This window comes from Diuraphis noxia, unplaced genomic scaffold (genome assembly GCF_037042655.1).
Source record: "Diuraphis noxia isolate RWA-SAM2 unplaced genomic scaffold, SU_Dnox_SAM2 contig0002, whole genome shotgun sequence".
In the NCBI taxonomy this organism is placed as follows: domain Eukaryota; kingdom Metazoa; phylum Arthropoda; class Insecta; order Hemiptera; family Aphididae; genus Diuraphis; species Diuraphis noxia.
In genome coordinates, this window is record NW_028301712.1 from 33,575,011 (window position 1) to 33,600,204 (window position 25,194).

The following is a 25,194-nucleotide window of genomic DNA, read 5'->3' on the forward strand; positions in this document are numbered from 1 at the left end:
TTTTATTTGGGTTATAAAAACTAAATTATGTTACGTTGTAAAGTGTTATATATGATTGTATTATGTGTAAAGTTCAATACATTTTTATCCAATTAGAGTGCACCTACGTTTATTTACTGAACAAAAACCCCGGTGTCCGTAGCTACCAAATCGATGGCCCACATTTATTGAGAAATAGTCAACTTAACTACTTAATACACTATTGTAAATGATTACCTGAAAAATAATTTTTTTTTTTTTTTTTTTTTTTTTTATTAAGAGAAAAGCCTCGATAACGTGACCATTGGCTTATTTTTACATCAAATGACGACTTAAATTAAATTGTACAGTTCAGTATCTTTCAAAAATAAAATTATGTTTTGGGTGGATTTTTCGTCAGGGCCCAGTGCGTCGTGAAGGTGTTCCGGTATGTTGAATTTTTGTCTTGCCTCTTTTGTGTCTCTGCATTCGGTGATAATATGTTTGATTGTAGATGTAATTCCGCATGTAAGGCATATTTTTGGTGGCTCCTTTTTCATGAGGTGACCATGTGTGTAATGCGTATGACCTATTCTGAGGCGATTTAGTACGACTTCCTCTCTTCTTTTGAGCGACATAGGGTTATTCCATTTTTCGATAGTTCTTTTTATCTCATTTAATTTACTATTCATTTTGAGCCATTCTTTTTGCCAGATATTTTTGATTTGGTTGTATATAATTTTTTTAGTATCTTTGTCGGATTTAATATTCCACACAGTTAGTTGATGTAGATTATTGGCTTTTTCCTTGGCAAGTAAGTCGGCTCTTTCATTACCAGGTATTCCGCAGTGCCCGGGAATCCATGCGAAGATTAAGTTATCGTTAAATTTATTAGTCAAGTTAATTATTTTATTAGTTATAACATTATTGTTATTAATATTACTAAGACTAGCTAGAGTGCTCATGGAGTCTGTAAAAATTATGTACTTATTATTATGCAGGTTGGCACTTATTATATAGGATAGTGCTTTATATATAGCTAGTGCCTCAGCTGTATAAATGCTACAATTATCCGACAACCTTTCAGAAAGTTCGGTTTGTAGGAAAACTGCAGCAACACCCACCCCTTTGTCTGTTTTTGAGGCGTCGGTATATATATGTATGTGGTCTGGTAAAGTGTTTATTAATTCATAGAATGCATTTTTGTATGTAAGATTTGTGGTTTCTTTTTTGTTGTAAATCGCTATTGACATGTCAAACGAGTACTTTGTCGTTGTCCATGGAGGTTTTACTGGTATTTCTCTAGTCAATATATTACTTATTTCTAGTTTTAGTTCTCCCTCTTTTTCTTTTATTCTTTTGTACATAGGTTGTATTAATTTTTTGTTGTTGTTAAAGGTATTTTCGAATCTGTTATTGAATACTGTGGAATACGTTGGTTTGTTCGGGTCGGTTGCTATTCTTACCGCGTATTGCAACATCAGTTGATTTCTCCGATTATTAAGTGGTTGTTCTCCTGTAATGTTGAGTATGCTGTTTATGGGACTACTTCTAAATGCACCAGATGCCATTCTTAGGCCAGCATTATGGATAACGTCAAGCATTGTCAGTGCTGAGTTTTTCGATGTCATATATAAGGGGGATCCGTAATCCAAAATTGATCTGATTAGTGAATTGTAAATGTTTATTAGGGTTTTAGAGTCTGCTCCCCATTTCGTACCTGAAAGTGCTTGAAAAATAATTATAACTCGAAATGTGTTTATTTAATTTCCAGATATGTTTGAACTATCAGTTAAATTAATTTCATAAATAACTAGAAATAAATAAACTAAAAATATACCTTTTATTAAAAATGTAAATAAAAACAAAAATCCATTAGTACAGAAAATTGTCAGTACAAATTATCGGTTTCCAATTAGGTTTTAGTTCATAAAAAGATTCCCTAAAAAGTAAGCATAAACAAAACAAAAAATAAAAAATGAAACCATTTTTAAAACCATTATTATATAAATTGAATTCAATGACCAGTTTACAAAGTTAAAATAGGATTTTTAATTAAAATTACTAGCTTTTCAGGTTTCAAGCATTATGCATGAAATGGAAAAGGCCAAAACGTATTTATTTTTCTTATGTTGATGTTTTCTTTTCCGAAGAAATATAAAAACTTACTTCCATACATTTTATAGTTTATAAATATTGTATACGAAGTATAAATTATCCGATACTCAAATAAACTTAATTTTCGACTACATTAAAAGCCTGTGAATACAAAGTTGTCTTAATTTACATTTATATGACATTTTTTTGGAAATTATGAATGTTATTTTCACGTATGTCAAATTTAAATTTTGAATAAAAACAGTTATGTATGCAATGTTTGGATTATTGTCAGACATACAAACTCACGAGTCTATATTGCTATCGTCCACTTAGAGGCGTCAAATGCAGATACGTTAAAATCGTTTTATGATGACAGCACTATTACACCTACGGACTCTTCAGTCAGATGTTTTCTTTGTTCAGGATACCATTAATTGGTTAATTAAAATAGATGCTTGACCTAAAAACAGATAGTTCAGTTTCACAAAATGTTCAAACATGAAACCATAACCATTGAAAAACGCAATCTAGTATCGTTAAAGTGTTTTAATTGCACCATAATATATTATATAAATTTGAAACATCACCTGAAAATTTGAATAAATATATCGTGTTAAAGTTCAATTATATAAAATCAACCACAATAAATCAAAACCCTATTAGTTTATTCAACTATCCTTATTATTGACAAAGATCTAAATATCTTTAAGTTATATCATATTATTCTGTTTCCCTCAAAAATATTATTCTTATCAAATGTTAATTTCAGATTCTAAATAATGTATATTTCCATCATTAGACGCTAAAAAAATTAATTTATTAATTTATACACATAAATTCATGGGTGTTTCTAAAACTATATTTTGATTTATAAAAAAAAGTATTATAATGTAGTTATAGGACTAAAATAAATAAATGTACAATTATATATCGTTATTATTTAATTTGAAATTAAACTTACAAAAGTTTATTTTAAACGTGTCAATAATATAAAAGTGTTTTTATTTTTTAAATAGTAAAATATTATCACTTATAGGTAGTTTTACTTGGACATAATATATAATGTGTTAATGATAATTGGTAATGAATAAGTAAATAAATAATTTAACTGATTATTAATTATTATAACAGATACTTATTTCAAATTTCATACCTTCAATAACATAATTAAAATCTAAAAAATTATATATTTTGCCAATCATTATTAAAATAGACAATTTAGTATTGTAATAATTTAATTTTAAAAGTAAAATAACTTATTTGACAATCAACTTCTAATATTTATCATACACAAATATTTTACCATAAAATCAGTAGCTAACATTATAACTTATGCTACAGGAGAAAAGTTTCTACCATGTCTTTTTCCTGATTGAAGTATGACAAGTTTCAATTCAAGACGTTGTCGATTTGTATTAAAATATGCTCATATTTTCTTATTACACATAATGACAATGTGTTGTCAATGCTTACATTTACGTTATTTCCACACTTCACTTACGTATTTTTTATCATGGGATTTTTTTTTTATTTCCATAATAGGGTTGAGATTCGTGTTCATGACAAAAACCCAGCTGAAGTTAAAATCACTACAATAATAATAATAAAAAAAAAAACTTTAAACATGAAATTATTAGAAGGCTATTATTTTTTAGCAGATTAAAAGTTTAAAAAATAATAATAATTACACACATGGTAGTATCACTTTATATTTTGCACGTATAACGTGAGTAGAACGACTAAACAAATTTTAACTTCATATTAAGAACGAAACCAATTTTAATATTAATAATACTTTATCGCCGGTAGTATAATTCATCATAATTTCTTATAGTGGATTCAGATTAATATCAACTGAAATCACATTGAACCCAAACAAATAAACATTTGTATGCACATTTGCGCACAACTTAAGAAGGATTACATAATATGATAAATACGGTTATAACTGCATTATATTTATTGAAATATATTTATAGAATGCTTCAAAAGAAAAAGAGTGTTATCTTAACTCGAATTTTAATTTTATAAAACAAGTATTTAACATACTTAAGTATGTTAAATAATTAAATATATTTAAATTAGTTGCAGTTTTTTTCTAACTGAAACCACACTTTTATATTTTAAATACTTAATATTATTGTTAATTAGATGATTGTTAAAATTGTTGACATATCTAAAAACCAAAAATTCCAAAGAGCAGTTTAATGTTCTAAGCCTTATGTATATTTAGCAAGGATAATAGCCCTAATGGCTTTGCATAAAATATTATAAATTATAATATTAACAATTTTTGTAATAATAAAACATAGAAACTACTCATTAAGATTTTAATTTAAACACATTTTTTAACTAACACCTTAAAAAATCATAATAATAAATAGTATTTCATGTACTTAAGAAAAAAGACGTATAAAAGCTACAGAGTACTTCTTAAATTACATATTAAAATCAATATGATTCTTCATTATAAATATAAATTCCAAAAATTTGAATTTGAATTAATATATTTTTAAGGGGAAGAAATCACCCAGAATAATATAAAACCGAAAAAGATGTATACAATTGTCGAAATTGGGTACAGCGAATATAATATAATGATAACAATAATTTCTAAAAAACAAAAACGAACAGTTAGTGAACATATTAAAAAGTACCTTTATAATTTATCTACTTTACATAGTGCAATACTGAAACCTACATAATCAGAAAACCATTTGAACACAATACAATATAAATAGCAATTCAATTATTATTTTTGTTTACCTTTTTATATTGAAGTTTCTTTAAATGGTTAAAAATATCAATAAAAGTACTATAAAGGATACAATATAAAACAGTTATAATTTATCTGGGTGCAATTTTTTTTTTCTTCATGATAACGATTCCAAGGATACTGGTGTATAAAAAAACATTATATATTACGCATTGGTAAAACAATATATTATTATCGTATGCAGGTATAATACAATGTATCTGACAGTACGGTTTGTTATTTATATTCCTACTGAAAAAGCTGAGTGGAACACCAATTTTATGATTTTAATGAAATCACGATGTATATAAGTATAGAATATATATACAATATTATAGCTCGCTAAAAATCCACAGTAATAATACGAAGAATTAATATCAAAATGTATTTACGATAATTATTTCAATAAATAAAAACAAAACACAAATTTATGTTCATAGTACCTACGTAGATTGTACCGTATGCCTACAGATGAATAAATTTAAAAAAAATAGTTTCCATTCCAAACCGTAAATCTGTAATACAAATATTGTTCTATAGTATGTAATGTTTCTTGCACGTTAAATTTTCTGAAAGTCATTTGTTGGTAATATAATGTTATATTTTAATAAAGATAATTTTTTCATTCACAATTCTCAAATGTTCTTAACTATAAAAATGTATATCTCTATTATTACAACCCAATCGCATGGTTGTAAAATAGCATTGCCGTTGATGGAATTCAACTATTAGGGCATTTAAAGAGTTAGATAAATAATCGGATAATCTAAGGCCAATGAAAACCAATATTCCGATAAAAATTGGTTTCAGAGATAATCTTATATTTTATTATTTTATTGGATCCACGAAACGACATCAAATACAATTATGCAAATCATGTGACTTGCCAAAACGTCTATCATTTCTTTGATGAGTTGATTATTTCATTAAAATTAATTTTATTGTAAAAAGAAAAAAAGTATTCTTTAATTTATAATTAGTATTGTGGAAGTATCGTTTATCAATTTAAATCATAACCTTGATAATACTGTTGATTGTTTATTCACGGTTACTTTTCGCTACTCTACATACTTACCTACATTTTGGAAGAGTATTTTCCAAACGTAGTTGAAGTATCTAATATATTTTTAAATGATCGATGTGCACATTATCATTATTTCAGGACTCAAAAAGAAACAACTGAATACAAATATTAAATAGATCACCTTTCATAATATTGTTTTGAAACTACTCATTTTTTCTAATAATTTCAAATTACGACTTCGGTGATTTGAATTAATCATCATTAATGTTCAGAGTTATCAAATGTTTTATATATTATATCATCCTAAAAATGTCATATTAAGTTAATAATAAATAAATTATATTTAACCATTATACTATATCTTATTTCTGAGTATTTTCTTAAATAAGATACAATCTATAAGCATGTACAATTATTATAAAAATAACAACATTTTCATTGAAGTACCAAAAATGTATTTGTGAATTAATAAATACATTCTTCTTCTCATTAAAATCTAAAAGTAAATTATAATGATAATGGTTGATGGTAAAATAATTTTAGCTTGTTGGTGATATTTAATAATTTGTTGGGTACAGACCAAAAATCATCAATAAAAAATATAACATAATTGTCATTATTTCATCAATAATGATAAGTCAAAAAATACGTTTTGAATACAGTTTTTAATATTGAATTAATTAAAATAATAACATACAAGTGATGAAGTTCATTTGATTCAAGTGTACAAAATGCATTAACTCACATATTAAAGTGCTAACGTACGTTAAGTGCTCAGCACTCAATGGTCTACACATTACGCAATGTAAGAAAAAGAAAAATAATAAACATAATGTATGATATGATATAGAATGGCAAAATTGTCTACAACGAAATCGACCACTTTGATAGGAATATCTAGGAAATGGACTTCTATTGTACTGCCGTCTTCCGGTCGACTAGAAACGTAGAAGCTTCTCACATACTATTCAACTACAGACTTCAGTTAAATGTTACCCATCGTTAACACTCGTTTTTTCACGAATGGAAAATATAAATGCTTCTTTTATTGGTTACTTATTGTGTTTATAAATAGTTGAAATCGGTAATTTACAAACGTTTGTGTATTTTGAGAATATTTCACACAGAAAACAAAATTTCGAACGATTTCGAGACGTTTCTAAGTCTGCTGATTGACTAATATTTAGTGTAGGTGGGACTCAATTTACAAGTATTTTTAAATATTTATTATAAGTATATACAAATTCCGCATACAGTCCGCATATAGTGTTCGACTTCATACGTATCTACTTCCTGATGTATTATACGACACGCTTATAATTTACATAATATAAATATAAATATTCCATAACTCAATAAATATTAAGTATTACTATTATTATTATTTTTAATTTACACAAATGTGGGATTAATTACTACGAAATTTATCATCAAAATTAAATTACTTCTAAATTCACGAGTATGCTCAGCAATAAGCCATACATTATACTGGTAATCTTAACATTCAATTTCCAACATCGAAAACCTCGTTTCCACATCCACTTATATAATGAACAATATTCCAAAAGTGTATTCAACCCTCCGGGCGCACATTTCATAGAATAGGAATCGTTTAAAAAAAACTACTATCTGTAACAACACGTCATTCGTTTAATATATTTTAGCAACTATCAGGCATCTGCAGGTTAATTGCTTTCTATTAACTACTGATATTTATGTGTTTGGTTAATGGACAATGACGTTAAAAATAACATGCGATAATTTAATACACGTGAATACAATTAATATGTGTAATTTCAATTGAAAAATAAATTATATTTAATTTCCCATTTAACATAATTTATAGATAATGGAAAATAAATAAAATACAACAAACAAATTAAACAGTGAAATAATTTAACTGTAAAATAAATTAATTTTAGTGAATCGATTGATGATTTTATGATATTTACTGTCAATCTTCGGTTAAAAATATAAAAATTTCATGACGCGCAACTGTGCATATAAATTATCAAGGGAGTTTTCATAATTGTATAAACGTTGAGTTTTCGTGTTCGGGTCTTAATTCAGAAAATCCATAGCAAAATATACAGTGCGGTTTACCTGCATAATATAACATGCAAATATTTGGTTTGTTATTAGCCACGGTCCACGGACACAGCCACAGCGCACTATATAGTAATAACGTGAAGAACATAGATTAACGTAATAATGATTTATAATATTTATATATCGTTTAAAACAAAACGTTATGAATGTTAGGTAATGAGTAACAAAAATTAGTAACTTGTAATCTGTATTGATGTGCTGCATCTGATATCATCACACAAAAATACAAAAGATGACGCTGTAAACATTAACGATGGAATATAACGAAACTTTAAACTATCATTATAATAATTATATATTATGTTATCATACTCATTTATTATGTGCTATCTGCACCCGTATGATTAATGAACGGATAATTTAAATATCAGATCAAAACTTACGCAATGTTATATAAACAATATATATAAACAATATATATATATTATATATATATATAAATATATATTATCCATGACTATGGAAAATCATATACATAATTAAAGGCATTTACGATATATACCTACATGGAGTTTCTAAATTTAATATGATAAAAATATTTTTTAAATCAGTAAAAAGTCAACACAATTTTCTAGACAAATTTAAACTGTATTTTACTAACCATAAAATATAAAACAAAAATATGAAAGGTTAATCTTAAAATTTAAATGGCGCTTTATAATTTTTAAATATTATTTGTGTACGGTTTAATAATTAATTAATTTACCGGGTAGTTTATATTGATGCGTCAATTATAATAATTGAAAAAACTAAAGTCACTTGAATTTGTTTTAATAATAAAATGTGTGCTCCATTATAATTCATAATATAAACTCTCAAAGTGGTACTATACGAATCATATTTAAAAAAAATTTCCATTTGAATTTCCAGAGTTACCCTTCATCATATTCATATATTTTAATTTGTAAATAAATCAATGCATATTAAAATATTAAGTTTATATTTATGATTCTCAATTGTTTCCACACCGATAATTTTTATCTTATTTATATGCGATACACAGTTATGGATTTTTCAACTATCATATTATACTTACAACCATTTATAGAGAAAAAAATACATTAAATCTTTATAATAAATACAATACAATCAATACATCCAATTATATTATTTTAATAATATTTTATAACTAAAATAATCTCCCCGAATTTTACAATTTGTTCTCATATGTATATGCGAGATCAGTGTTTATTTATAATTCTAAAAAAATGCTGTGGTCACTACTTCGCTCGAAGCAAGTTATCCAATGCGTGTACATAGTAATTACAAGTGATTATTAGAGTTATATTTTAGTATAATAATATATTATAATTACTTTTTGCGTGTATTCCGCTCTTTACAACAGTTATATTATGTATATGTAATAATAACTTTGAAATTGTCTACGGACTTAGTGCCTAGGTACATGCAAATCCTGTATGCGAAACGCAACAAAAAAGGGAATGTTCCGTAAAAAAAAATTTCACTATAGAAAAGTGTAATTAACTCGTACGAGTAAAGCGTGTCCACTTCAATAACACACACACACAACTCTGTTTAATGTAACATTAATACTATGTATCATAACTCATTTGCATGCGGTTTTAAGACCGTTAAATTCGAGACTTCAATATTATCGATAAGGTACCAAACTGATGAGACACACCCCAACCAAATAATATGTAGGTGGCTGTAAATAGCGGATAACTCGGAACCGGACGTTAAGACGATGGTACGAACACGTCTTAATCATCGCTGAGAGAGACATTTATGGAGTTTTGACGTCTTATGTTAATTTTTCACGGCACCCTTTAATAGGGTTATATCCCTCTCACCCCATAGAAAAATGTTGGGAAAACTTTTAAGGACTTACAAAGACAAACATTCAACAATTATTCGGTGCCTGCTGTAAAATTGTCAGGTTGCTTTGCCGTACAAAATAATTCTATAATTTAGGAATTTCATAAAAATGGCATAATAATAGTAGTTTTTTCAAATTTTTATTGTGCCTATAATAGTTGCCTATACCACTTAATTTTATTATTTTTTCAATAATGTTAATATGCTGTTATTTTTATTTAATATCAATACAATTATAGGATTTTGTATCAATAAAATTATTATAGTTCAAAATACTGAAATTATAATATATAAATGAAAATATTTATTTTAACATTAATTTGTCATATGGTAAAAACTGTTTACGTTGTCGATTGACGGATGTTTTAGGTTACGGAAAATAAATCCCTAAATGTATTTCCGCTAGGCGTGATGGCATCCCTCATAATTCTAAAATGTTGTCATCCTGTATGCTGGTGTGTTTTTATCAATCTCAGTCATACGTACTTAAAAACGTCTTATCCGTTTACGATTACAACATTATTATGTCTGTTCACGTGATCATGATAATCCATTTGTTTTTATTTTACAAACGTCCTGCACACTAGGTAAACATCGCAGCATAACTCGTCAGTGTGCTCAACGAAGAACGTATAATAATATATCCCGTACAATACCGATGTGATCGTATTGATGTAATACTTTGAGACCAAATTAATTTGTATTTTGTTCAGACCGATGGTCGATTCCTTTACCCCAATTCACCTCCACAATCGACGAATTCGTAAGCAAGAAAATTTTATTTTAAATTTAAGACCCACTTAATGTATTCGAATAAACAGATCTATTCCTAAAATTACGACTGGATTTACAGCGAATATTTTTATGGCGTTTTGGCTCGAACCGATATAAATACATAATATATTATATTCTTGTGTGGTTTTATTCTAGCCGAGCGCTGCATTAAGGGTTCTTTATTTTAGTGCGTACAGCGGCAGTGATTTTTATGACTATTCGTGACCCTTATTATATTATGTGAAATTGCAAGCGAGTGTATATATATATATATATATATATATATGCAAAACGATTAGAGGAGTAAAATTCTATTTTGAATTAAATGATTATTATTTGAAATTGGCCCGCCGAATAACACTGCCAACTGTTTATTGTTCAAACGACTATAAATTACCAAAAGCGTTTAATACATGTAATGCTGTTCATGGATTTTGTTCGGATATTTTATAAATGCATTCTGCAAGAGCGTAAAAATTAATTACAAACCTCGTATTATATGCCGTAACAATATTATTACATTGCATGATGATTTAATTTAAATTTAAATGAGTTACTCTTTAATAGCGGCGCTTGGAAAACATTTGTTGTTTGTGTATTATTTTACAGTCACAATTCAAACACCTTTTTACTATTTTTACATCTACAAAAAACTAAAGCGAGTTATAAAAGTATTTCGTCTGATGTTAAAACAAATATATAGTAATTAATTTTGTATTATTTAAACTTTTATTGAAAAAAAAATAAAAACACCTCAGTACTTTACTTTGGAATGGTTAAACATTTTTATAAAAACTTCCGTTTAGAACATGTTTAAAAAAATATATGACATAGTACAAACAAAACATTTTTAGTTAGGTTAAGAAAAAACAACAACAAAACAAATGTTAACATTAAAAAAGGTAATGTGAATATTTGAAAGTATTTATTCATTAGTCAATACTACTGACTACTGTAGTGTGAGTGAGTAGGTATGTGACCTACATAAAGTTAACGAGATGATGTGATCAACAAAAAACGAGAATTTTCTTTTTATAATCCTACTATCGCTGTAACAAAAAAAAATTTTCTCGACCCCTTGTAACCGATACAAACTTTATGTTATATAATCAAATATATAATATAAATATTTTATATTATCTAACCTCGTTTTTCGTATACCTGTTTTTGGTATTTAAAGATATTGTGGTTGTACAATAATATTACTTCTGTGTTTGTTTTTGCTCGGTGAATTAATTATGTATTATGCTTTGAGTCGAATATGAAAAATAATCAAAATTATTTAGAGAGAAAAAACTCTCTCAGCTCTTAGGGAGTTTTATTAATATACACTAAATAACTATGCCACAAAAAATTAATATTTCAATATTTAATTATATTATACACACACATTGGAAGTTTCACTGATAATTTAACAATCTTTCAATATATTATAATATAAACTCTATAATTATTTGTATTTATTTCAATGTTAAAAACTAGTACATGGCAATTTATTACAAAGATTTTACTAGTGAATATTATGCATATCTATATTTAGTGTAATATTGTTTAGTTACGTATATTTTTTAGATTATTTTAGAAATGATTTAACAATACTTTAAGAAGACTTGACTCAATAATGAAACATTATTAGGGTTGGTCAATTCCAGCAGGGGACATCATTTTGTGGACATTTCCAAAAATTCTAGGGAATATAGATGGGAACATTGAAAAGTTCATGGTAATGAATAATACCTTGCCATTGTGTTATCTATTATATCTATCTGAATAATAAGTTTAAATTATTGACCTATGAATAAATACATAGTTAAAAAATATTAAATCGATTTATAAGAACAAAATTAGAGTATTGTTTTTATTTTTTTACCCAAGGTGTTTTATAGGTAGGTACTCTGTAATAAATGTAATATATCTAGTATTAGTTATGTAGTTTAGTGGGTTTTCTACAATAATTGTATACACAATGAATAGTTTGTACCTAAACATAAATTAATTGAACCATTATAGTAGAGTATAGCAAATATAATTATAATCTGTATTATGGATAAAATCTCTTCTTATTGTTATGTTGATATAATAAGTTCGGTTTATACATAATATATATATATACCAAAGCATATAATGTACATAGTAAGTACTCCATACTGACCAAAATTCTGAAAAATATATTTTTTATGAATTATTTCATCAAAAAATTCATTATAAATTATTATCAACTAAATTGATCTTAAATTGTCTATGATAGTGGTGACTATAAGTAAGCACCTACTTTATTTATTTTATATTGTATTCCTAATTTTATTTTTTCCGATTTTTATTAACTTAAGTAGCCATTATTTATTTTCAAACGTATTTATGCATAATGAGACGAAATTAAAAACAACATTTAACTGAAATTTCATTTGTAGAACAATGAACCGTTGATGGAGGATATTTTGTATTATTTTCCCATTTATAAAAAAATCTGCAGTTTTAATAAATCACGGATAAAACTAAATATACGAAAAGATAAAAATTATAATTGAAAATGATTCTTGAAAAAATAATAAATCATTGTATTTTAAAAACGATTCTGCATTTATTCCACTGTATTTAATTAACCTATAGAATATTAAAACTATAAACATTTTTCTATATAAAACATAAACAACACATGTCTATATATGACTATGACTACAGTTTTACGAGTTTTCGAATTACGATATTTCAAAACAACTTCACTCAAAGGCTAACCTCGGGTTAAAAAATAGCCCCTAAATTTTCAACAAACCATAGAGTGATAATACTAATAGTTAAACACATCATAATCCACTGCCAAATCTTCATGGAGGCCAGAAAAGAATGTGAAATACCAGACAATCTATACAAAGCTATAGTAGGAAAAAATTATAATAATCACATTTAAAAAAAAAAATCGAAATGTACAACTTAATTTAACTTATTTTTTTTTTTTAACATCATTGTAAAAATCCCTTATGTACATAACTATACAGTCTAATTTTAAGCTACCTTGATGTTGATGCTGTAACAATAAAAAAATAATAATAATAATAATAATAATACAAATCAAGCATTTACGCGAAATATCTCAAAACTTAGCTAATATCATCTTTAAATAAGAAAAATCAATTTTTTTTTTATTGAAAATTCAATTCTGTGCCAATAGTTAGGTAAATTTGTCGATAACTTGAACGAATAATCTATTAAACTATTGTTTTTGAGGCTAGCGAAGATTTGATTCAATGGCCCCTGCACAGCGTTAAATAATGTAAGCATATTGTTTTGATACAGTTTTATATTACCTATCTATATTACCGTTGTGTTATAATATTATTAATTATTACTAATGTAATAATTAAAGTATTATCTTATAATGTAAACGACGTACAAGTGATGATTAATAATTACCGTTACAAATGAAACGATAAGAAAAAAAAAACTTACATAATCATGAATTTCTGAACGGTATAATAACACAATATGATGTACGATATTTTACACTACAATGATTACAAAACGAATAGGCGCGAAGCTTGCTGGCCCGTTGTCGATTCAACGCGATGAAGAGTGTTTTTTTTTTTTGTTTTTTGCTCATAATTACCTATATTGTATTATCTTATCACGTTTTCATGAATGACATATAAACATCAGTTACCGTAAAATGTTTATAAACATCGGTTATTCATTATGGTTACAGATATGGATTCGCAGAAATGAATAACGAGGACGAGGTGCAAAAAGTGTTCCGGGGCAAGTTGGATACGGCGGAATGGGCTATACCCAGGTTAGTCAAGGTATTCGTCGCGTCCACCAGAAACGGTAAGTTATGATACCTATCATTTGAGTATTATAATAGAATAGTGGGCGTTAGTCGTTTCCGCTAAAAATCTTGATTTTAATTTCCGCTAAGTATCGTTTCCACCAAAACGAATAAGGTTCAATTTTTTTTCCGCCAAATCGGTTTCTAATTACCTGTATTGACTAATAGTTTGGGAAATATTTAGATATCCTAGATCCACAACAAAGAGACAGTTCTCATTGATCCCCAAAATATTTTTTGACTTAATTTTGTAATTACATTTTCAAACATTTGAATTTGAGTTAAACTGAGTTGATTTTAATTAAATTAATATATTTAATAAATATATAGTCAAATATTTCTGAGAATGGCAAAATTATTTATTACTTCGAATAATTGTAGCATATACCTTTTTAAAGGCTCATTTAGAACGATACGTTGTTATGAACATTGGAAATTAAATTTTTTTAATTAATTAATATTTGATTAAAATATGCGTGAAATTATTCTGGTCTTGAAAACACAGACACTATCTCACGTGATATAAATTAGATCAATTTATAAATTAAATATTTATAATTTACTATGCGTAAAATCAATTATATTTTAAATATCAAATGGTTTATCCCGAGTCCCGACGTACATCGATAATCGATAACACTGCAGATAGTCTATAAAGGTTCTCAAACTCCACCTCAATAATATAAGTAGAAATAGATTTGGTGAAAACGAAAATCGAACTTTTTTCAGTTTGGCGGAAACAAAAATCACATTTTTGGCGGGAACGATGACTGCCCAGAATATTATCTAACTTCTGTCAAAAATTACAATTAAAATAATTACTATTAAGATACGGCAAAGGTCATCTTACTGTAATCCATTTTTTACAAACCTACGTGAGTTATATCGGATACGATCTATCATCAACATAATAATAATTAATAATATGTAATAATATTAAACTGAAGTATAGATATGCATATTACAATTCAAATGGCAAGGGCCTTATGATTTTTTCGATTTTAGTTCCGGGTTTTCATCACTAAAAATTTCAATTCCAGTTCTTTAAATTTTAAAAATTATTGTTTCGGTTAATACCTATTGGCTTTTGGCTACAGTTCCAGTGAAATGTACATAATATATATTATATACGATTCAGCAAAAATAAGTATATTGAAATCAACGAAGCTATTAGTCTTATATTACTTACCTACCTAATCTTAATATTGGTTCAGGTTTTATTTTTAGAATATTTAAATAAGGTTCCCTTCTTCTGGAAGTTTCATTTCAAAAACCTGCTAAATACTGTATCAGTTATTTTTTAGTGCTTATTATTTAAGAATTTAAAATACATTATGGTTACCGTGAATAGTAAAAGTGAATTAAAAAATATTCAGGTCCTAATTCAAAGGTTCTAAATTAGTAATTATACACTATACATATTACTTTTTTTGATTGGTTTTTGTTTTTTTTTTTTTTTTTTGTAGAAAGTATTTCTAATTTTCTGAAAAAATTGTAACATATTATTCAGCATATAAAAGTTTCACTAATATAAACACTCAAAAATTACAGTAAATCATAATAACAAATAATGTCAGGACAGTGTGCGCAATGAACTATATTACAGTATAATTTATGATAATAATTTAAATTGAAAACAGTATGTAAAGCTTACTAAAATTATGAATTATGACTAAAATGTAGACGTGGATAATAAAACTCTGTAGGTAGGTCACTCCTTATAAATTTGTTTTAATACATAAGTGTCGACCATATACCGTGTACATAATGTTTTTCTAAGGACATAATATAATTCTTTCTAATTGAATAAGTTTATTTATACATATTTTTTGATTAGGATTTATCGATATCCTATACTACTATACTATAAAATAGGCTGAGAAGAATAAAATTAGTATCGTTAAGAATTAGGATATTTCGATTAACGTTAATTTATCTCAAATTGCAATAATAGTTGCACTGAGATCATAATATAAATTGTCAACTTACTCGAATATATAGATGAATAACATAATTGTGTGGGCAATCTGGATAGATTTTTAACATAATTAATATTTTGTACCTCGAGGTATTGAAAATCTCTGATCTAATGATAATATTATTGACTATTATTAGATAGAAAAATAATGTTTCTCTATATCATAATATGTTATCTATTCAAATACCTATACCTATATTTAGAAAATTACAATTAACTGAAAGTAAAAATCCTCATTTGTTATAAAAACTATTTGTTTAAGAGAAAAATTTAAAGATGAAGATTTTGTAAGCTAATAACCTAGAAGTTGATGTTGTATCATGAATAAAAGAAAAAAGTTGGAGAAAAATAATTTAATATTACTTAATGTGGTGTACTTGCATGAAAACACATGACATAATCTAAATAAACTAATTTATAGATACTTACTAGTGAACAAATACATTCTGTGGCCATCGTAATAATAACTTCTATAATGTGCTTCAAATTAAATTTTTTTAATTTTACGAGTATTTTTATTTCTGTTTTAATGTATTCTGTGCAGGTTATATCTTGACTATCTTGTAAATATTATGTACACAATTCAATTTTATATAAACTTTTGTTAGGTATAAAATAGGTATGATATTTTTTTTAAATATTAATAATCAAATATTATAATGAGGATTATTATAATATTATGTTCGTAGATAGTATAATGTATAATCTATAATATTATTCTATTCAACCCTTTCAAACAATAACTTTTGAACTAATTAAGGATGCGGCATAACTAACAATAGTTCATACAAAAACTTTCAAATGCAAGCCATTACAAAACTGGATTTACCACCCTAAAATCGTCGGCATGCCAAATTTAACAATCACGAAAATCCATTATTGTAGAATATATCAACTATAATATCCCTCAGAGATTTGCTAATAAATTAACTGGCTACGGAAGATTGAAGCGTTGGTAGTTAGTATAATAATATACACGTCAGGTATCATTGATGCATAGTGAAATGTAAGACCAGCTGTTACAGTGTTGGGTAAGTTCCATGACGAATACTACTAAACATTTAATATAGATACATAACACATTTCTAGTGCTCCTCTATAGAAGCTTGATTTGTTGCATAAAATAACAGACATAATGGTTTCATTAAAAACATTAATGTAAAATACACGTAGGTATATCATGATAATAAATACAGTGAGTCGGGTTTTGGCTCTTCTCGTGGCGCAGTAAAACATAGGTGACTTATTATAATAATAATATAACTACTATAATATAGGTATTTTGTTATTATTTTAAATCATATTGATTAGAGTTGATGTGAGTTCCTTAAACTACCTACTTACTTAATGTCAATAACACAACGTAGGTGTTTCAGATTTTAAATATTAAAAATATATAAGTATGCATTATAAAAACAACAATGTGAAGATTTTGTAAAATTAATAACCTGTTTTTATTAGATTCAAACTTATACAATGAACTAATTTATATAATATTTATATTACCATATAGTAATAATGTACATTTCATGAAATAAAGAAGTAAATAAGTACGTACTATCAACATTAAGCCATTTTATCTTCACATTTTATAATTTAGAATCTTACATTATAAATTATAATCGTTTAATTCAATTTTGTTTTTTGTAATGATGAACTTATAGTATCCATAAATACAAGAAAATCCAATAAGCACTAAAATGTAATGCGACCAGTTGTGTAATTTCCAACATACATTTAAAACGGTTAATTGGAAGTCAATACAAGTCAAAGCGTTAAACAATATATTTTAAAAAGCAACAACAATATATTATGTAAGTAAAATCGAGATAATCGCACATAAGTCAAATGATTTAATCAATCAATTATAGTATTATTTTTGTTATAAAATTATGATTGTTTATTTTAAAATTATAAAAAATATACACTTCACTATTTATTATTCAATATTTACTTAGGATTATCTTACTCTATATAAACGCACACCTTGTTAAATATGTTAATGAACGAATCTGAGTAATGTTTGCACATTTGTGTACACAAATCACTATAATATAAACTTGATGAAATAATTAAATTAAAACAGTTAATATATAATAGCAAATGCAAAATTAACTTTCGTAAAATAATATTCGGTGTCATTAATTTTATTAAATTGATAATAATAATCTCTTATGATGTTTATTAAGTATAAATTATCACATCGGTGCAGCTCAATCCACCGGTTTTATTATTTATTTGGATTTTATAGGTGCAATTAATAAAATAACTGATTTGAACGATTTATTGTTTTGAGAAAGAAATGATGATTAATGAAAAGTTTTGTTAATCTCTGATTATTTTATTTTTATTTAGTAGAATTAAATTCAAAATGTATACGTAAATTATAAATGTAATATAATCATTAAATCGTTTGGATTTATAAATTCTTTTTTAGCTTTAGCGTTAATTATATTTCAACGAGAAAAGTAGTTTTTACTGTAATAAAATGTGTATTAAATTTCTTATAATGAATATAATAAAATTATATTATATTAATTTTCATGGACGAAATAACCTTATATATTTTATTATTACATTAACCAACTTAATTTAATACCTGGGTACCTGGGTTTAGTGCCATGTCTTATAAACTTTGATTTTATAGTTTTCGGTACTTTCATTAAGAGTTTCAACACAGAACAGAAGTCAGAAAATCAATTAATACTTATACACCAAAACCTTAATTTCTTATATTATGAAAAATCAGAACTTTTATAACCATTAAATATCCAGCCTAAAACGCCTGTTTAAGACATTGATTACCGTACACAAATTATTATTTTATGGCATATTGCTGACGTGAAAACGTAAATACCGATTATAGTCGCAATTAATTACTGAATTTTGTCAATACCTACTCATAGCGAATAAATAAAAAATAAAACTCTAGGGAGTCGTCTATCACTGTCTGACGTGTATGTACGCCACTGATGGTTTTAGCTTTAAATTTTATTTGAAAGCTGAAAAAAATAAATGCCACAACGATAATGATATTGTCTGTATTAATTAAACCTGTCAAATTCATTTGTACATAAATGGATTTCATTACATAGTAGTATTTTCTGTGTATGTCATAATATTAAATGTATTCAGTTGGCACATTTTTAATTCCATTATAATTTTCTCAACACAATTTAACTATGAATCTTTTTGTTTTATTTTAAATTCTGAACGGAGTGATGAATGTATTGATTTTACAATGATGTATGTATTTTTTTTTTTGTTTATTTTTTTTTTTGCGTCTGTGTACATCATAACTAGTCGAAATAATGCTTCAATTTCAAACTTTAGGGGTGGTTTCCGATGTAAAAGTCAATATCCTTGGTGCTTTATAGAGGTCAAAAGTAAACATTTTCCAACAGCTTTCAAAAAAATCGAGAAAAACAAAAAAAAAAAATGACAGAAAAACGGGAATTTTTACGCAAAACCAGTTTTCCTAACCTAACCAAATCGATTTTTTTATATGGTTGTAATTCAAAAACTAATCACTATAAATACTTGAAATTTTCACCAAATGTCTATGTTGGTGATATCTATATACAGTTTAATTTTCAAAAATTTTTGATTTTTTTTTGAGATATTTATAGACAATTGAAATTTTAAATTCTTCTGAAAATTTTTTTTTGAAGTGTCGATAAAATATTTTTGAACTTATCAAAATACTTGAAAATTTAATACAGAGTTCCTTATAAGTTATTCTTATAGTGATTAAAAAATTATAAGAATACATAGGCACAATTTTTTTTATTAGCATTTGAACTTCAAATATTGACAAAAATTCGTCAAAACCATGAATTTTTTTTTTGTGTCTGTCATCACGTTTTGGGGCAGTAAAAGTGCTTCGATATTTGACTTCAGTATTTTATTTGATCAGAAAGTGAATCTAGTTGGAACTATGGAGGGTCAAAAGTAAAATATTCTTAATATTTTTCTAAATAATCGGGATAAACAAACTAAAAATTAAGGGAAATACAAGAAATTTTACGTACAATCAGTTTTCGACAAAATTGATTTTGATTTTTGATGCAACATTAAAACAAATGACCATTGATACATGAAATTTTCACCGAATGTTTGTATAAGTATATTCTATCCACCATGAAATTTTCAAAAAATTTTGACTTAAGTTAAACTTATCATAGGTATATTCAATTTTCGATCATTATTAGTTTTTTTAAAATTAATATCGATAAAAATTAATTTTTTTGGGTAGAAAATCTTGAAAATTTAATACAAGGCTCTTAACATATTGTTACAATAGCAGTTGAAAAATAAAAGAAATTCATAGTCACAATTTTTTTTATAAGCATTTACAGTTCACATTTTGACTAAATACATCAAAATTACAGCAATGTTCAAATTATCTTAGATCGAAATTCATAAAAGTTTTTCTTTTTAATTCTAAGATTTGAGAATTTAATACAAGGCTCCTAAAATATTTTTACAATAGCATTTGAAAAATAAAAGAAATATATAGTTACAAATTTTTTTTTATAAGCATTTACAGTTCACATTTTGACTAAATACATAAAAATTACAGCAATGTTCAAATTATCTTAGATCGAAATTCATAAAAGTTTTTCTTTTTAATTCTAAGATTTGAGAATTTAATACAAGGCTTATAATATAGTTTTCAATAGCAGTTGAAAAATAAAAGAAATATATAGCCACATTTTTTTTTTACATGCATTCAAATTTTAATTTTGACAACATACGTAAAAATCACGAAAATTCTTAAATTATTTTAATCTAGAAATTAATAAAAAATTTTCCTTTTATACCTAAGATTTGAAAATTTAATACAAGGCTCCTAAAATATTTTTAAAATAGTAGTTGAAAAATACAAGAAATGTATAGTCACATTTTGTTTTTTACAAGCATTTAAATTTAAATTTTGACAACATACGTAAAAATCACGAAAATTCGCAAATTATTATAAGCTAAAAATTCATAAAAAATTTTATTTTTAAATCTAAGATTTGAAAATTTAATACAAGATTCCTTACAAATTTGATCTTTATCACAAAAAAAATGTCCATCGGAAATTCAAATTAAATTTTTATTAGCATTTGAATTTCAAATATTGACAAAAATTCGTCAAAACCATAAATATTTGCAAATTATTTTGTAGTTCAAAATTCATAATATTATTTGTATTTATATCTAAGGTTATAAAATTCAACACTAAGTTTTCCTTCAAATAGCTATAGAAATTTGAAGCGTCATTATAGGAAAAATGTTTTGAACGTTAGAGTTTTAAATTTTTATGAAATCGCGTAATGATAACGATTTATCCTCAAACCAGGTATATGATGTATATCTATGATAATATAAGGTATTATGAATTATTATAACTACATGCAATGTTCAGAATCGTTTTTCGTATACAATGATACCTATCACTGTATTCAAATCTAACCTACCCTAGTCAAACGTCCACCCCACCACCTAATGTACAGCAGAACGATACCCACTTTCCCGCTTTTTTTTTTTTAATATGCATTCGCTCAGGCTAACTAGTGGACGTTTTAATCGTTTCAACTCTTTCTTAGACAAATTAATTTCACAGAGTATCAATAATTATCCAACTTCTATGCCTGTTTGGTATGCTTTGATATCTGAAATTGAGTTTTTATTAATCACTTCTTAATGATATCAGTGGCAGATAATTATTTTAGCCAAAACATATCAATCTTCTGTCAAACATACTGACCTAGTTATGCGAATAGAACTTTTTAAAACTGATTTGAATTCGTTATTATGTCTACTTAAGATCAATCAGTGCACTTTTTTAGAACCAATTTCAGCTCTCCGACAACTATAAATTTAATTTGAATATTTTGAAATTTAAAAATATTTTCATACGTTGATTATTTGGGATTTAAATCAAAAATCTTAAAATTTTAACTATATGATCTTAAGTAAACGTTATAACATTTTCAGATCAGCTTTGTGGAATATTAATATATTATCGCGTTATTATGTCGAAAGTAGAGGTATAAAAAATACATACAAAAGAGTATAATTTGTTTACCATTCACGAGCGCAACGCCAATTCGGTGACTCGTCATGTGACTTGTGAGTACGTGAGTGCTCCACTATTCAGTTACACATAGTCACAAACCCTAATGATCACTTATTACGCACACATTTATAAGACCTACATGCATGCAATTTGAAAATTTCCTAATTCTAACTCCTTAAAAACTATCCACCACCGATCCTATTTATCATCAATGTATCCACTGAGTGTCATTAAGTGTATTTAGATTAGTACCTAGTTGACTTCTTATTTTTGTTTCATAAAAATGATAAGATATTTGTATTGAAAACCAAATACAGAAAATAACAGAAATTAATCTGACTTCTATTTGATTTGAATGGTATGAAAGAAATATCAAAATGTTTGGCATTCAGAAATTATGTGTAAGCGGTACATACTTTGAAGAGTTACATTTTAGAATTTTTTATTCGGTTCCCAAATTCTGGAAAGATAACTTTAAAGTTGCAAATTAAATCCAGGATATTCAAAGTCATTTATAAAATACGATGGTATTTTGTCATTGGTATCGAATTTATATGCCTATTCCGGTAATTAATCAATCATGAAATGTCTGTACAATATCTTAACGTAGTTCTGAACATTTGGTCTGTGTATACAGTTTGAATTTTTCGATATCATTATTATTGAAAATTGAAATACTATATTATATTTTATTATTGTATAGCCACTGCTTTCACTTTTAGGAAAACAAATATGTTTGGCACTATATTATAGTTAACACTATAAAGGTTTTACCGATCGTCCAAAATAGATAAATTCATTCAATACGTTAAATAATAATTTATTTTCACGGATAATAGATAATATTAGAATCGCATAAACCACCTATAGGTACCTACATGAATATATCAACATATATTATAATATATATTTTGATATATACACATATTATGTACAATGTTCATATATTATGATAAAATATGCCTATATGAACACAATGGCTACAGCCAGTTTTCGACATGTTTCCATTAAATGCTTTATTACCACGATGATCAATATTGTATTTATGTTAGGATAATAAAACAACAAAATAGTTATAAAACTCCGTTTTCATCAATTTAATAAATATATACACTAAATTATATAGCATACTATAATATCTAAACATAAATAGAACTTCACTCATCATATAGAAGAAAAAATATATTAAAAAATATATAATAATGGAACAAAATTCAAATCCTATTTATTTCGTTTATATTATTTAAAATGGACGGTGAACGAAGATGTATTCAAAGTAAAGATAAGTAAAAAAGTATACAAGAAAAAAAATTTAAGATATAGATAAATTTAAGATGACGCGTTAAAACATTGAAATAATGTATTTAAAACCTTCTCGGTTCTATAATGTTTTATTCATCATTAAAATCGATTTGTGTGTATAACACCTATCCAAAATATGTATACGAACGGTACTAGGTAAGAATACGATATTCAATCTGTATTAAGAGAAGTGCATAGATTAAAATGTTAAAGCGCAGTGCGTCTGACATTCTGTTATTTATTACGTAATGCTTTAATAATACAATCTCGAAGTTGTTTAATATGCGTATGGTAACAATCGAAGTACGTGAAGTGCCCCCCACCCCCACCACTTTGACACATCGACTACGTACAAATTGTAAACAATTGTAAATCTATTATAAAATCCCTCGTTTCGTATGAAAAAATATGTTTTTCTTAATCATGTAAGACGCAAAATTTAACATGTACGAGACATGAGTCAATGAGAGGGGTCTGGACCCCATGCAAGCCCCCCCCTCCTGTAAATACGTCACTGGGCCATACCTATACCTATTGACGAATATTGCGTGGGTATAGATATAGACTTCAAGCAGCTGCACTGGAGTCGATCTCGTGTTATTATACAATACACTCGCGGGACCATCGCAATGACAAGTCATGACTTGTTTATTTTATACTTTATATGCGACAACCGTATTATTTACTTCCTACCGTATATTGACATTTGACACGCTTATGCGAAACGAATAATATGCGTCATAACCCTATAGTAATACGTATACCTGATAATTTAATATAGGTGTAATAATATGACGTTCGAAACCCATATAAATTGTTGTTTGAGTAAAATATTAACAGCGCGTTTTTCTTTTCGGTGAGACGTTTCGTAACAATACTCAAAAATATTATAATAAAATAAATAATATTATTAGCTATTTTGTTTGGAAGAACCTACTCGCGACATTAAATTGAATTGGATTTGTTTATTTATTCAAAACTGACGAATTCATTTTTTAAAGAGCTCTGAAATGTAGGTACCTACTACCTATATATACGCAATTACCCCTCCAAGACGACTAGCTAAAACTACCTATACGCGGATGATGTATCGTTGTCTCTTTATTTTTTATTTTTTGTCAGTCATATTTCCGTTGCAAAGCATTCATCTCGTTCATCGTCTTTTCAGAAAAAAAAAAAAAAATAAATACTTTTCATAATGGTATGTATACTTCCAACAGTTTACGCTCTCAACGTATATCTAACAAAATGAAAAAAGACCGTCGCGCAACGACAAAATCAATAATAATAATTCCCGCGAACGAAAAATCGTCGAACAACGTAGGTGGGACACTACCATGTCAGAAGATGATTATCCTCCCATTTGCGGTTTATTCACAATATTCGTGTACGATAATGACGATTCATACCAACAGTACAAAATGATAATAATAGTAATATAAATAATAATATCATTCCGTGTTTA

General features: G+C 26.3%; 2 protein-coding genes across 4 annotated transcripts in view; one reads left to right on the forward strand and one right to left on the reverse strand.

Moving 5' to 3' along the window:
• LOC149058366 (uncharacterized) overlaps positions 1–25,194 on the reverse strand; it is a 476,835-nt gene that overhangs the window by 82,990 nt on the left and 368,651 nt on the right. The gene's annotated exons all lie outside the window — the stretch shown is intronic.
• LOC107165554 (protein qui-1) overlaps positions 1–25,194 on the forward strand; it is a 214,897-nt gene that overhangs the window by 61,467 nt on the left and 128,236 nt on the right. The window contains exon 2 of the mRNA XM_089220722.1: positions 14,260–14,381. Within this exon, the coding sequence (XP_089076848.1) occupies positions 14,276–14,381 (106 nt within the window). The 5' untranslated portion in view covers positions 14,260–14,275. The remainder of the gene's footprint in view (positions 1–14,259; positions 14,382–25,194) is intronic.